Source organism: Pezoporus occidentalis, unplaced genomic scaffold, assembly GCF_034315485.1.
Source record: "Pezoporus occidentalis ecotype Australia unplaced genomic scaffold, CSIRO_AGI_Poc_V1 ctg497, whole genome shotgun sequence".
NCBI classification, from domain to species: Eukaryota; Metazoa; Chordata; class Aves; order Psittaciformes; family Psittacidae; genus Pezoporus; species Pezoporus occidentalis.
This window is the reverse complement of record NW_026915832.1, coordinates 18,664-33,549: the sequence shown is the minus strand read 5'-3', so window position 1 is coordinate 33,549 and position 14,886 is coordinate 18,664. Positions and strand designations below refer to the sequence as shown.

Below are 14,886 nucleotides of genomic sequence, written 5' to 3'. Positions count from 1 at the left end.
CCATACCCCGTGGCCCCCCCATGCCCTCTGTGCTCCATTATTCCCCTATACCCCATAGCACTCTCATACCCCATGGCCCCCCCATGCCTTCTGTGCTCCATTATTCCCTTATACCCCATAGCACCCCTATAACCCATGGCCCCTCCATGCCCTCTGTGCTCCATTACTCCCCTATGCCCCATAGCACCCCCATACCCCATGGCCCCTCCATGCCCTCTGTGCTCAATTATTCCCCTATACCCCATAGCACTCTCATACCTCATGGCCCCCCCATGCCCTTGTGGCCCCCATAACCCCTGTGCCCACCCCATATCCTGCGCATAGCCCCCCTACACCCCCTGTTCCACACCATAGATTCCCATTCCCCCTGTGCCCCTCATTCCCTCTACAGCCCCTCCACATAGCCCTATACCCCCCCCCATAAACCCTGTGCCCCCCACACGGATCCCTCACCCCATTTCAGCTGCCAATGTGGGGCGCACAATGGGTACAGGGGGGGTGCTCCCCCCCCCATGCCCATGCCCCTCCATCCCCACCCCAGGGCCCCCTCGTGTTCCTATTCTGCGTGGTGCTGAGCAAGGAGGTGCGGAGGAGCCTGCGCCTGAGCTGCTCCCGCCGGCGCAGCCCCGACCCGGCGCTGGCCACCAAATCCACCCTCACCGCGGTGGGTGCCGGGGGAAGGGGGGGGGTCCCCAGGGTGCAGCCCCCAGGCCTGGCGCTGATGGCCCCGTCCCCATGGCAGGCCTATGGCGGGGACAGCACCTACGTGGCCGGGCGGCTCTACCCGGTACCCGGCGGCGGTTCCAGCGGGTCCCTGCACAGCACCGCGAAGAGCCAGCACAGCTACATCCCCTTCGTGTGCCGGTACCGGCGCGGGGGGGACGGCACGGGGCGGGGGTGATGGGGCAATGGGGTGGCGATGGCACGGTGTTGGGGTGATGGGGTGGCGATGGCACGGTGCTGGGGTGATGGGGTGGCGATGGCACGGTGATGGGGTGATGGGGTGGCAATGGCATGGTGTTGGGGTGATGGGGTGGTGATGGCACGGTGATGGGGTGGCGATGGCACAGTATTGGGGTGATGGGGTGGCAATGGCACGGTGATGGGGTGATGGGGAAATGGGGTGGCGATGGCACGGTGATGGGGTGATGGGGTGGCAATGGCACAGTATTGGGGTGATGGGGTGGCAATGGCACGGTGCTGGGGTGATGGGGAAATGGGGTGGCGATGGCATGGTGTTGGAGTGATGGGGTGGCAATGGCACGGTGATGGGGTGATGGGGAAATGGGGTGGCAATGGCATGGTGTTGGGGCGATGGGGGGGCAATGGCATGGTGTTGGGGTGATGGGGTGGCGATGGCACGGTGATGGGGTGATGGGGTGGCGATGGCACGGTGTTGGTTTGATGGGGTGGCAATGGCACGGCATTGGGGTGTCATTGTGATGGGGTGGCAATGGCACAGTGTTGGTTTGATGGGGTGGCAATGGCAGGGTGTTGGTTTGATGAAGGGGCAATGGCACGGCATTGGGGTGTCATTGTGATGGGGGCAATGACATGGTGTTGGTTTGATGGGGTGGCAATGACACGGTGTTGGTTTGATGAAGGAGCAATGGCAATGGCACGGTATTGGGGTGTCATTGTGATGGGGGGCAATGACATAGTGTTGGTTTGATGGTGGGGCAATGACAGGGTGTTGGTTTGATGGGGGGGCAATGGCACGGCATTGGGGTGTCATTGTGATGGGGGGGCAATGACACGGTATTGGGGTGTCATTGTGATGGGGTGGCAATGGCACGGTGTCGGGGTGATGGGGTGGCAATGGCACGGTATTGGGGTGTCATTGTGATGGGGTGGCAATGGCAGGGTGTTGGTTTGATGGGGGGTCAATGACACGGTGTCGGGGTGATGGGGTGGCAATGGCACAGTATTGGGGTGTCATTGTGATGGGGGCAATGGCATGGTGTTGGTTTGATGGGGGGGCAATGGCACGGTATTGGGGTGTCATTGTGATGGGTGGCAATGACATGGTGTTGGTTTGATGGGGGGGCAATGGCAGGGTGTTGGTTTGATGGGGTGGCAATGGCACGGCATTGGGGTGTCATTGTGATGGGGTGGCAATGGCAGGGTGTTGGTTTGATGGGGGGGCAATGACACGGTGTCGGGGTGATGGGGTGGCAATGGCACAGTATTGGGGTGTCATTGTGATGGGGGCAATGGCAGGGTGTTGGTTTGATGGGGGGGCAATGGCACGGCATTGGGGTGTCATTGTGATGGGGGGGCAATGACACGGTGTCGGGGTGATGGGGTGGCAATGACATGGTGTTGGTTTGATGGGGTGGCAATGACACGGTGTCGGGGTGATGGGGCCATGGGTGCCGGGCGGGTGCTGCGGTGCCGGTGCCGTGGTTCACGGTCCCCGCTGTGCAGGGAGGACTCGGGGCTCGCGGGCAGCCCGGGGGGGCTCTTCCTGGACGGCCCGGGCCAGCCTCAGGGTAAGACCCCATCACCCCTGCGCTGAGCGGCCCCGGCCTCAGCCCGCTGCTGTCGGGGGGGTGCAGACACCGGTGTCCCCCCCCCCAGAGCACGACACGGACTCGGACAGCGACCTCTCCCCGGGGGAGGACCCGAGCGGCTCCTCCGGCTCCTCCGGTTCCTCCGACAGCGAGGACGAGGCGGCTCCATCCGGATGGGACCCCCCGAGCGCCGCCCCCCCCCCGGAGCCGACCGGTAACGGCACCCGCGGGCACCCACCGGGGGGGGGGGGGCTTAGTGTACATGGGGGCACCCACTGGGGGGGGTCTCACCCGGTCTGGGTGCTAATGGGGGGCATCCAATGGGTTTCGGTCAGGGGGCCACGGGGGCACTCAGTGGGTACGGGGGTTGGGGGGGGGGGTCCTTGGCCTTGTTTGGGTGCTGATGGGGACACCCTGGTGGGGGGGTCCCCTTATTGCACATGGGGGCACCCATTGGGCTTGGGGGGGGGGTGTTTTATCTGGTCTGGGTGCTAATGGGGGGCATCCAATGGGTTTGGATCAGGGGGCCAAGAGGGCACTCAGTGGGTACGGGGGGGGTGTCCTTGGCCTTGTTTGGGTGCTGATGGGGGCACCCTGTGTGTGTGGGGGGGTGTTTTGCCCTGGGGGGGTCTTTGGCCTTGTTTGAGTGCTAATGGGGGTACCCTGGGGGGGGGGTCCCTTATTGCACATGGGGGCACGCATTGGGCTTGGGGGGGGGTGTTTTATCTGGTCTGGGTGCTAATAGGGGGCATCCAATGGGTTTGGATCAGGGGGCCACGGGGGCACTCAGTGGGTACGGGGGGGGTGTCCTTGGCCTTGTTTGGGTGCTGATGGGGACACCCTGGGGGGGGGTCCCTTATTGCACATGGGGGCACCCATTGGGCTTGGGGGGGGGGGGGTGTTTTATCTGGTCTGGGTGCTAATAGGGGGCATCCAATGGGTTTGGATCAGGGGGCCACGGGGGCACTCAGTGGGTACGGGGGGGGGCGTTTCTTGGCCTTGTTTGGGTGCTGATGGGGGCACCCTGGGGGGGGGGAGGGGGCGGGAGGTTTTGCCCTGGTTGGGTGCTCAGAGGAGGGCACCCACTGGGAACTGGGGGGGGGGGGGTGTCCCTCATCTTGTCCGGGTGCTAATGGGGGGCACCCGTTTATGTTTGTATGGGGGGGGGGCATTCACCATTGTGCTAATGGGGGCCACCCAGTGTGGTTGCGGGGGGGGGGGGAATCTCTTGCCCTGCCTGGGTGCTATTGGGGGGCAGCACGGTGTGTATGGGGGGTCCCCCCTGGCTCACCCAGCCCCCCCCCCCCCCCCGCAGGTGATGCCCGGGTGCCCCCCCCGGGCTGCCCATATTGGCCGGGGGAGTTCATGACCACAGCGAGCGAGAGCGAGGGGCCCGGGGGGGGGGGCAGCGGGACCCTGCGCGTGGAGCCGGGGGGGGGCGAACCCCCACATCCCCCCCCCAGGGATCCCCCACTGCTGCCGCACCCCCACAAAGGTACGTGGGGCGCTATGGGGCTCTATGGGGCGGGAGGGGGGGGTACCTCAATGCTGACCCCCTGGGTGATGCCCCCCCCCCCCCCCACCCCATTGCAGGGATCCTGAAGAAGAAGGGCCTGGCCCCCATCAGTGAGCGCGGCAGCACCCAGCACCCCGTGCCCCCCCCCACGGGCTCCTCGGGCAGTGAGGGGGGACGGGGGGGCCCCATGGGTGCCCCCCGCCCGCGGCAGAGCCTCCAGGAGCAGCTCAGCGGCGTCACCCCCATCGCCATGAGCATCAAGGCTGGGACCGTGGACGAGGACTCCTCCGGCTCCGAGTGAGTGCTGGGCACCCATGGGTGCCCACTGGGTGCGAGGGTGGCTGGTGGGGTCCATCGGCTGCCCATTGGGTGTTGTGGGTGCCCATCGGGTGTTACTGTGCCCATTGGGTGCAACAGTGGTTGGTGGTGTCCACTGGCTCCCCATTGGGTGTTGGGGTGCCCATTGGGTGCCCACTGGGTGTTACTGTGCGCATGGGGTGCCCATTGGGTTTCATTGGGTGCCCATTGGGTTTCCAATGGGTGTTACTGTGCCCATTGGGTGCTCACTGGGTTTCCATTGGGTGCCCATTGGGTTTCTATTGGGTGCCTGTTGGATTTCCATTGGGTGCTGTGTGCATTGGGTGCCCATTGGGTTTCCATTGGGTGTTACTGTGCCCATTGGGTGCCCATTGGGTTTCCATTGGGTGTTATTGTGCGCATTGGGTGCCCACTGGGTTTCCATTGGGTGTTAGTGTGCCTGCTGGGTGTCTGTTGGGTGCTCACTGACTCCCCATTGGTTGTTGGTGTACCAATTGTTTGCCCATTGGGTGCCCATTGGGTGTTTGGGTGCCCATTGGGTGTTAGTATGCCCATTCGGTGCCCACTGCATGGCCATTGACTTGTATGCTGGGTGCTGGTGTGCTCATTGGGTGCCCATTGACTCTTCATTGGGTGCTGGAGTGCCTGGTGGGTGCCCATTGGCCATCCATGTGTTAGTAGTGTGCTTGTTGGGTGCCCAGCAGGCCCCCGTTGGATGCCCATTGACCACCCATTGGGTGCTGGTGTGCCCATTGGGTGCCCATTGAGCGCTGCCCTGTCCATTGGGTACCCATTGACCACCCATTGGGTGCTGGTGTGCCCATTGGGTGCCCATTGAGTGCTGCCCTGTCCATTGGGTGCCCATTGACCACCCATTGGGTGCTGGTGTGCCCATTGGGTGTCCATTGAGTGCTGCCCTGTCCATTGGGTGCCCATTGACCACCCATTGGGTGCTGGTGTGCCCACTGGGTGCCCATTGAGCGCTGCCCTGTCCATTGGGTACCCATTGACCACCCATTGGCTCTTGGGTGCCCATTGGGTGCCCATTGAGTGCTGCCCTGTCCATTGGGTGCCCATTGACCACCCATTGGCTCTTGGGTGCCCATCAGGTCAAACAGGGCACCCATTCAGCACCCATTGGGCTCCATGGGGGGGGGGTCCCTCACTAACCCTCCTCTTCTCTCCCTCCCCCCCCCCCAGATTTCTGTTCTTTAATTTCCTCCATTAACCCAAGGGGGGGCTCCTGCTCACCCTACCCCCCCCCACCTCCATCCCCCCATTGGGTGCTATGGGTGCTGAAGGCACCCTGCACCCCTCGCCCCCCATCACACATCCATCTGTCTTTTCCCCCCCCCCCACCATGCCCATGTGTGCGTCCGTCCATCACCCCCCAGGAGCGACGAGACCTCCATCTAACGGGGACCCACGGCACCCCCAGTGCCAGCGCCATGGGGACACTGCTGGGTTGGGGGGGGGGGGGCATGCATCACACCATGGGTGTCATGGGGATGGGGGGGGCATACCATGGGGACACCCCCCCCATTGCACTATGGATGCTGGCAGGGATTTACCCCCCACCCCTTGGCACCTTCTTGGGTTGGGGTGTGGGGGGGGTTGGTATTGGGTGCCCCCTACCTTGACCCCCCCTCCCCCCCCGCACCCCCCCATCACCCACAGCCCCCAGGACCCGGTGGAGGGATTTATTTAAAAAATACTTGGAAAATACAAAAAAAAAAGGGTATTTAGGGCTCCCTCCCCCCCCCATGGTGACACTGGGGTGGGGGGGGGTGGCATCATGAATGGGGGAACCAATATTACACCCCCCCCCAGGGGTGAGGCTCAGGTGGTGGCACCCATAGGGGGGGCACTGTGGGGAGGGTGCTGGGGGACCCCTGGGTGCTTTGGGGGGGGGGGTGTCCTATTGATGATGGTTTCCTTTTGTAATTAAAGCAAAATCCAACCTGAGCCTCGGCCTCATCCTGGGGGGGGGCCCTGACCCCCCCCCCCCCTCCCGTGGGGGGGGTCACCTTGGGGCGCTGCTCACCGCTGGCTTCCGGGGGCCCCGCAGGCGGCCGGGGGGGGGCCCCGGTTTGCAGCCAGTGCTGGGTGCTGGGGGGGGCCCCCGTGATGCTCCTGCAATGGGGAGAGCCCCAAGGGGGAAACTGAGGCAATGGGGGGGGGGGAACCGCGTTGCCCCCCCCCCCATCCCTCCAGCAGCACCTTCCTCACCTCGGGGGGCCGGGCCCCCCCTGGCCCGGGGCAGGGTGGTGGATGGGGGGGCACGGGCTGAGGGGCTGGGGGGGGCCGGGGTCCTGCTGTGGGGCTGGCGGCTTGGGGGGGGAGCTCCCCTCGCCTTTGGCTGGGCTGGGGAGAGAGAGGGGTGGGGGGTGAGGGGGGAGCACCTTGACCCCCCCTGCCCCCCATTGACCCACCCTCACCCCCATTGACTCACCCTGACCCCCATTGACCCACCCTGACCCACCCCCTGAGCCATGGTGTGGGTGCCCCATGGTGAAGGTGCTCCGTGAACCAAGTGCCCCATGCAATGGGTGCCCTCAATGGGGTGGGTGTCCCTGCCCTGTACCCACGTTGTCCCCATCCCCATCCATCCCCATTCCATCCTCATTCATTCCCGTTCCCATGCCCATCCCCATTCATCCCCATCCCATCCCCATCCCCTCCCCATTAATTCTCATCCCCATCCCTTCCCATCCCCATCCCCATTCATTCCCAACCCTATCCATTCCCATCCCCATTCATTCTCATCCCCATCCCCTCCCCATTAATTCTCATCCCCATCCCAATCCCTTCCCATCCCCATTCATTCTCATCCCCATCCCATCCCCATCCCCATCCCCTCCCCATTAATTCCTATCCCTATCCCTTCCCATCCCCATCCCTTCCCATCCCCATCCCCATCCCTTCCCATCCCCATCCCCATCCCTTCCCATCCCCATCCATTTCCATCCCCATCCCCATCCCTTCCCATCCCCATCCATTTCCATCCCCATTCATCCCCATCCCCATCCCTTCCCCATCCCCATCCCAATCCCTTCCCATCCCCATTCCCATCCCCCATCCCCATCCCTTCCCATCCCCATCCCCATCCCTTCCCATCCATTTCCATCCCCATCCGCACCCCCCCAGATCCGGTACCTGCTGCCCCCCCCCGCGCTCCTTCCTTTCCCCGGGCCCCAGCCCCCCTCCCTTGGGGAGTGCAAAGCCTGGGGGGGGCTCCCCCCACCCTGCTCGGGGGGGGCACCCTGGTGCCGGGGGCTCCTTTGGGTGCCGCTGTGGGGGCCGCCTGCAGCAGAGGTTGGGGGGGGGGGTGGGCACAAGGACACGGCTCAGCCCAGCGCCCCCCCTCCCCTCCCCCCATGGGTTTGGGACCTACCTTGGGGGCGCTGCTGGCAGCGGGGGGTGCCCGGTGCTTGGGGGGGGGCTGTGGGGCACGGGGGGGGGGGGCGGGGGGGCCCCGCGCGCTCACGGTGGGCAGGAGCGCGCGCACGGGGCTGTCCCGCACCACGAACGTTTCCCGGCGGGGGCTGCGGGGGGGGCGGGGGCCCGCGGGGGGGGGGGGGGGGGCAGGCGGCAGCGCTGCAGCTCCGCGGCCACGCGCGACGCCTCCCGCACCAGCTCCTCCAGGCGCGCGCCCCGCAGCGGGCTCCAGCCCCCCCCGGACCCCCCCCCGCCATCGGCTTCATCCTCCTCATCCTCGTCCTGGCTGCGGGGGGTGGGGGGGGGGAAGGTGGGAGCTTGGCTATGGGGCGCTGCGGCCGCCATCACCCCCCAGGGGCTCCACTGATGGGTGCCCGGTACCGCGGGGAATCCGAAGCTTTGGCCACAGGGTGGAAAGTGCCCCGGCTATGGGGTTTGTATCACCCGGCTATGGGGCTCCACATCTATGGGGCTCCACATCACCCGGCCATGGGGCTCCACATCTATGGGGCTCAACATCACCCGGCTATGGGGCTCCACATCTATGGGGCTCAACATCACCCGGCTATGGGGCTCCACATCCCCCATCTATGGGGCTCCACATCTATGGGGCTCCACATCCCCCATCTATGGGGCTCCACATCTATGGAGCTCCACATCACCCGGCTATGGGGCTCCACATCTCCCATGCATGGGGCTCCACATCTATGGGGCTCCACATCACCCGGCTATGGGGCTCCACATCACCCGGCTATGGGGCTCCACATCTCCCATGCATGGGGCTCCACATCTATGGGGCTCCACATCACCCGGCTATGGGGCTCCACATCACCCGGCTATGGGGCTCCACATCTCCCATGCATGGGGCTCCACATCTATGGGGCTCCACATCACCCGGCTATGGGGCTCCACATCCCCCATCTATGGGGCTCCACATCCCCCATCTATGGGGCTCCACATCCCCCATCTATGGGGCTCCACATCTATGGAGCTCCACATCACCCGGCTATGGGGCTCCACATCTCCCATCCATGGGGCTCCACATCTCCCATCTATGGGTCCCCCATCTATGGGTTTCCCATCCATGGGGCTCCACATCCCCCATCTATGGGGCTCCACATCTCCCATCTATGGGGCTCCACATCCCACATCCATGGGGCTCCACATCTCCCATCTATGGGGTTCTGTTATCACCCGTCTATGGGGTTCCACATCTCCCATCTATGGGGCTCCACATCCCACATCCATGGGGCTCCACATCCCACATCCATGGGGCTCCACATCTGTGGGGCTCCACATCACCCGGCTATGGGGCTCCACATCCATGGGGCTCCACATCCCACATCCATGGGGCTCCACACCCCCCATGTCCCCCGTTCAGCCCCCCCCCCACCTGTCGGACGGGGACAGGAGCCCGAAGTCGAAGCTCTCCTCGGTGACGAAGCGGACGTCGGGGGGCCCGGGGGGGGGGGGGGGCAGCCCCGCTTCGCCGCCACCGGGGGGGCCGCGGGGGGGCCGCGGCTGCTCCATGGCCGCGGCTGCCTGGGGGTGAGCGGTGACACCAGGGATGGGGCGGGGGGGGGGGGACGGGACCCGACGGTGCCAGGCGGGGATGGCTCCGGCGGAGCGGGCACGGAGCGGGGGGGCCCAGCCCCACATCGGGGGGTCCCAGCCCCACAACCTCATCCCCGGGGAGTCCCAGCCCTTCACCGAGGGGTCCCAGCCCCACAGCCCCATCCCCGGGGGTCCCAGCCCCACATTGGAGGATCCCAAACCCACAGTCGCATCCCGGGGGGGGGCAGTCCCACATCAGAGGGTCCCAGCCCCACAACCCCATCCCCGGGGGTCCCAGCCCCACATCGGAGGGTCCCAACCCCACAGACGCATCCCGGGGGGGGGGGCAGTCCCACATCAGAGGGTCCCAGCCCCACAACCCTATCCCCGGGGGGTCCCAGCCCCACATCGGAGGGTCCCAGCCCCACAACCGCATCCCCGGTGGTCCCAGCCCCACATCGGGGGGTCCCAGCCCCACAACCCCATCCCAGGGGGGTCCCAGCCCCTCACCGAGAGGACGCAGTCCCGCACTCCGATCCCGGAGGGCCCCCAGTCCCCAAACGGGGGTGTCCCAGCCTCACACCCCCCATTCCAGAGCATCCCCACCCCACATCGGGGGGTCCCGGCCCCACACCCCTATCCCGGGAGGTCCCAGCCCCACACGGGAGGTCCCAGCCCCACACCGAGGGGTCCGAGCTCCGCACCCCCATTCCAGAGCATCCCATCCCACACCGGGGGGGGGGGTTCCCAGCCCCACATCCGTGGGTCCCATCGCTGCCCCTCCCCTGCCCCACATCCGTGGGTCCCATCCCCGCTCCTCCCTCCCCCTCCCGCCCCCCCCTTCCCGTTCCCCCCCCCCCCCGGCTCCCCGCTCACCGCCCCCGGTTCCCGCTCTCCCGCGCGCGCGCCGAGGCGGGGAGGGGGCGTGGCCCGGTGGGAGGAGGGGGGCGTGGCCTAAGGGAAGCGGGGGCGTGGCCATGCGGGGGAGGAGGGGGGCGTGGTCCCGTTCTCATTCCCCCTCCATGGCGTCACCAGAGCCCGCAGCGCCGATTGGCTCTGCTCCCTGAGGGCACGCCCCTTTCCAAACGCTCTCTCCCATTGGCTGTGGCAGGGGAAGGGGGCGTGTCCCCGGAAGCGCGCGCTAGCGGCGGCATGGCCGCCGTCCCGCCTGACTCCTGGCAACCGCCCACCGTCTCCATGGAGACCACGTAAGGACATCCCCCCGGTACCGGTACCGGTTGCACCCGGGTCCGCTTCACCCCGGTACCGGTTCACCCCCGTTCCGGTTCACTCCGTTGCACCCCGGTTCACCCCGGTACCGGTTATACCCCGTTATGTCCCAGTTCTGGTTCACCCCCGTTCGGGCTCACCCCCTTACACCCCCGTTCCGGTTCCACCTGGTACCGGTTATACCCCGTTACGCCCCGGTTCCGGTTCACCCCGTTATGTCCCAGTTCTGGTTCACCCTGGTACCGGTTATACCCCGGTATGCCCCGGTTCTGGTTCACCCCATTACACCCCGGTTCCGGTTCATCCCAGTACCGGTTATACCCCGTTACGCCCCGGTTCCGGTTTCACCTGGTACCGGTTGTACCCCGTTACGTCCCAGTTCTGGTTCACCCTGGTACTGGTTATACCCCATTACACCCCGGTTCTGGTTCACACTGGTATCGGTTGCACCTCGTTACGTCCCGGTTCACCCCAGTACCGGTTATACCCCATTACGTCCCGGTTCCGGTTCACCCCAGTACCAGTTATACCCCGTTACGTCCCAGTTCTGGTTCACCCTGGTACTGGTTATACCCCATTACACCCCGGTTCTGGTTCACACTCGTATTGGTTATACCCCGTTACGTCCCAGTTCTGGTTCACCCCGCTACCGGTTATACCCCATTACACCCCAGTTCCAGTTCATCCTTCCTGAGTACCGGATACCCCGTTATCCCCCATCCCATTGCCCTCTCCCTGTACCGGACAGCCCCCGGTCCCCTTCCCCGTTACCACCCATTCCCACTCCCCCCATCCCGTTCCCATTCCCGGCTCTGTGTCCCGCAGGATGGGCCCGCTGGTGCTGGAGCTCTACTGGAAGCACGCGCCCCGCACGTGCAGGAACTTCGCGGAGCTCTGCCGCCGCGGCTACTACAACGGCACCAAGTTCCACCGCGTCATCAAGGACTTCATGGTGCAAGGGGGGGACCCCACCGGCACCGGTGAGCATCCTGCCCCCCCCCCAGTCACCCCATTACAGGTGCCCCCCTCTCCCTCATGCCGCTGACCCCTGTTTCCATCATTCCCCCCCCCGCCGTCTTCCCAGGCCGTGGTGGTGCCTCCATCTATGGGAAGCACTTTGAGGATGAGCTGCACCCGGAGCTCAAGTTCACCGGTGAGTGGTAGGGGCACAGTGGGACCTGTCCATAGGGTGATGTGACCCTTGTGTCCACCAGGACCTGTCTATAGGGTGATGTGACCAGGACCTTGGGTGGTGTGACCACCAAGACCTGTCCACCTGTCCACCAAGACCTATAGGGTGATGTGACCCTTGTGTCCACCAGGACCTGTCCATAGGGTGATGTGACCCTTGTGTCCACCAGGACCTGTCTATAGGGTGATGTGACCCTCGTGTCCACCAGGACCTGTCTATAGGGTGATGTGACCCTTGGTGTCCACCAGGACCTGTCTATAGGGTGATGTGACCCCCGTGTCCACCAGGACCTGTCTATAGGGTGGTGTGACCCTTGTGTCCACCAAGACCTGTCCATAGGGTGATGTGACCCTCGTGTCCACCAAGACCTGTCTATAGGGTGATGTGACCCTCGTGTCCACCAGGACCTGTCTATAGGGTGATGTGACCCTCGTGTCCACCAGCACCTGTCCATAGGGTGATGTGACCCCCGTGTCCACCAGGACCTGTCTATAGGGTGGTGTGACCCTTGTGTCCACCAGGACCTGTCCATAGGGTGGTGTGACCCTTGTGTCCACCAGGACCTGTCTATAGGGTGATGTGACCCTTGTGTCCACCAGGACCTGCTCATAGGGTGATGTGACCCTCGTGTCCACCAAGACCTGTCCATAGGGTGATGTGACCCTCGTGTCCACCAAGACCTGTCTATAGGGTGATGTGACCCCCGTGTCCACCAGGACCTGTCTATAGGGTGATGTGACTCCCGTATCCACCAGGACCTGTCCATAGGGTGATGTGACCCCCGTGTCCACCAGGACCTGTCCATAGGGTGATGTGACCCCCGTGTCCACCAGCACCTGTCCATAGGGTGATGTGACCCCCGTGTCCACCAGGACCTGTCTATAGGGTGATGTGACCCTTGTGTCCACAAGGACCTGTCCATAGGGTGATGTGACCCCTGTGTCCACCAGGACCTGTCTGTAGGGTGATGTGACCCTTGTGTCCACAAGCACCTGTCCATAGGGTGATGTGACCCCTGTGTCCACCAGGACCTGTCCATAGGGTGATGTGACCCTCGTGTCCACCAGGACCTGTCCATAGGGTGATGTGACTCCTGTATCCACCAGGACCTGTCCATAGGGTGTTGTGACTCCCGTATCCACCAGGACCTGTCCATAGGGTGATGTGACCCCCCTATCTACCAGGACCTGTCTATAGGGTGATGTGACCCTCATGTCCACCAGGGCCTGTCCATAGGGTGACGTGACACCCAGACCTCATCCATGGCATGTCCCCCACAATGTCAGAACCTTAGCCATGGGGTGCAATGTGTGCCCCCAAATCCCATGCATGGGGTGCTCTGTCTGCCATGAAACCAGGTCAACCTGCCCCCAAGCCCCCAAACCATTCATGCTATTGTCTATCCATCATCCATCCTCCATCCATCCATCCACCCATCCATCATCCATCCACCCATCCATCATCCATCCACCCATCCATCATCCACCCATCCATCATCCATCCATCCATCCTCCATCCATCCATCCACCCATCCATCATCCATCCATCCATCCATCATCCATCCATCCATCATCCATCCATATCATCCATCCATCCCTCCATTCATCCATCATCCATCCATCATCCATCCATTCATCCATCTATCCACCCATCCATCCATCCATCCATCCATCCATCCATCCATCCATCCATCCATCATCCATCCATCCCTCCATCATCCATCAATCCATCATCCATCCATCATCCATCCATCCATCATCCATCCATCATCCATCCATCCATCATCCATCCCTCCCTCCATCCCTCCCTCCTTTCCCCCCCCAGGCGCAGGGATCCTGGCGATGGCCAACGCGGGGCCGGACACCAACGGCAGCCAGTTCTTCCTGACGCTGGCCCCGGCGCAGTGGCTGGACGGGAAGCACAGCATCTTCGGCCGGGTGAGCCAGGGCATGGCGGTGCTGGCGCGCCTCGCCATGGTGGACACCAACGCGCAGGACCGGCCCCTCGACGACGTCAAGGTCATCAAGGCTTTTCCATCGGGATAATGGGGGGCTCCGGGTCCTCCTCTATGGAATAAAGGAGGTGGGAAGTGGAGGTGACCCCCCCCTGCACCGTGTGATGGGTTTTGGGGGTGGTCTGCGTGCTGTGGTTGGGTGACACATAACAGCGGGGTGTGCACTGGAGCTGGGATATGGAGGAGCAAAGGGGGACATGGGGATCCCAGTGTCCGTGGATGAAGGGAGGGATGCATGGAGGATGGATGGATGCATGGATGCATACATGCACGATGGATGGATGATGGATGAATGGAGGCATGGATGCATGGATGGATGAATGGAGGGATGGTTGGCAGGGATTCAGGCTGGATGGAGGGATGCATGGATGGATGATGAATGGAGGGTGGATGGGTGGATGGATGATGGATGGATGGATGGATGAATGGATGGGTGGATGGATGATTGATGGATGGATGGATGGATGGATGGATGGATGGATGGATGGATGGGTGGATGGATGATTGATGGATGGATGGATGGATGGATGGATGGATGGATGGATGGATGGATGGATGGATGGATGATGGGTGGATGGATGATTGATGGATGGATGGATGGATGGATGGATGGATGGATGGATGGATGGGTGGATGGATGGGTGGATGGATGATGGATGGAGGGATGGATGACAGGGATTTAGAATGGATGTCAGGGATTCAGGATGCACAGGCATACATGCATGATGGATGGTTGGATGATGGATGCATGGATGGATGGATGGATGATGGATGGGTGGATGGATCATGGATGGATGGATGGATGGATCATGGATGAATGGATGATGGATGCGTGGATGAATGGATGATGGATGCATGGATGGATGATGGATGGATGTTGCATGGATGGATGATGGATGCTCTACAGCCATCTACATATTCTGGGGAAGGGGTTTGTGTGGTTCCAGCCCCCACCTTGTGTCCCCCAAAGTGCCCGAGGACCTCCCCCAAGTGATGGTTCTGGGGGGTGGCATGGAGGAGGTCACCACATCATGGTGGGGACCCAGGGGGTGTTATGTGTCCCTCAGACCTGGGGTGTGGAGGGCTCCAGGCATGGGGGGAAAAGGGGGAC

General features: G+C 63.5%; 3 protein-coding genes across 3 annotated transcripts in view; 2 read left to right on the top strand and 1 right to left on the bottom strand.

Moving 5' to 3' along the window:
- Positions 1-5,701, top strand: part of LOC134173087 (cadherin EGF LAG seven-pass G-type receptor 2-like) — a 44,877-nt gene extending 39,176 nt beyond the window's left edge. The window contains 7 exon segments of the mRNA XM_062636786.1: positions 542-664; positions 743-864; positions 2,428-2,492; positions 2,581-2,733; positions 3,829-4,008; positions 4,107-4,326; positions 5,548-5,701. Of these exon segments, the coding sequence (XP_062492770.1) occupies positions 542-664; positions 743-864; positions 2,428-2,492; positions 2,581-2,733; positions 3,829-4,008; positions 4,107-4,326; positions 5,548-5,575 (891 nt within the window). The 3' untranslated portion in view covers positions 5,576-5,701.
- Positions 5,702-6,356: 655 nt separating this feature from the next.
- PSRC1 (proline and serine rich coiled-coil 1) lies at positions 6,357-10,273 on the bottom strand. The gene is given in 7 exon segments (XM_062636784.1): positions 6,357-6,480; positions 6,577-6,711; positions 7,504-7,651; positions 7,742-7,917; positions 7,920-8,071; positions 9,179-9,327; positions 10,216-10,273. Coding segments are annotated over 6 exon segments (858 nt in total). The 5' UTR covers positions 9,316-9,327; positions 10,216-10,273; the 3' UTR covers positions 6,357-6,370.
- Positions 10,274-10,398: 125 nt separating this feature from the next.
- On the top strand, positions 10,399-13,855 carry PPIL1 (peptidylprolyl isomerase like 1). The gene is made up of 4 exons (XM_062636782.1): positions 10,399-10,547; positions 11,395-11,549; positions 11,654-11,722; positions 13,586-13,855. The coding sequence occupies exons 1-4, from the start codon at positions 10,492-10,494 to the stop codon at positions 13,804-13,806; spliced, it is 501 nt and encodes a 166-aa protein (XP_062492766.1). The 5' UTR covers positions 10,399-10,491; the 3' UTR covers positions 13,807-13,855.
- The last annotated feature ends 1,031 nt before the right edge of the window (positions 13,856-14,886 follow it).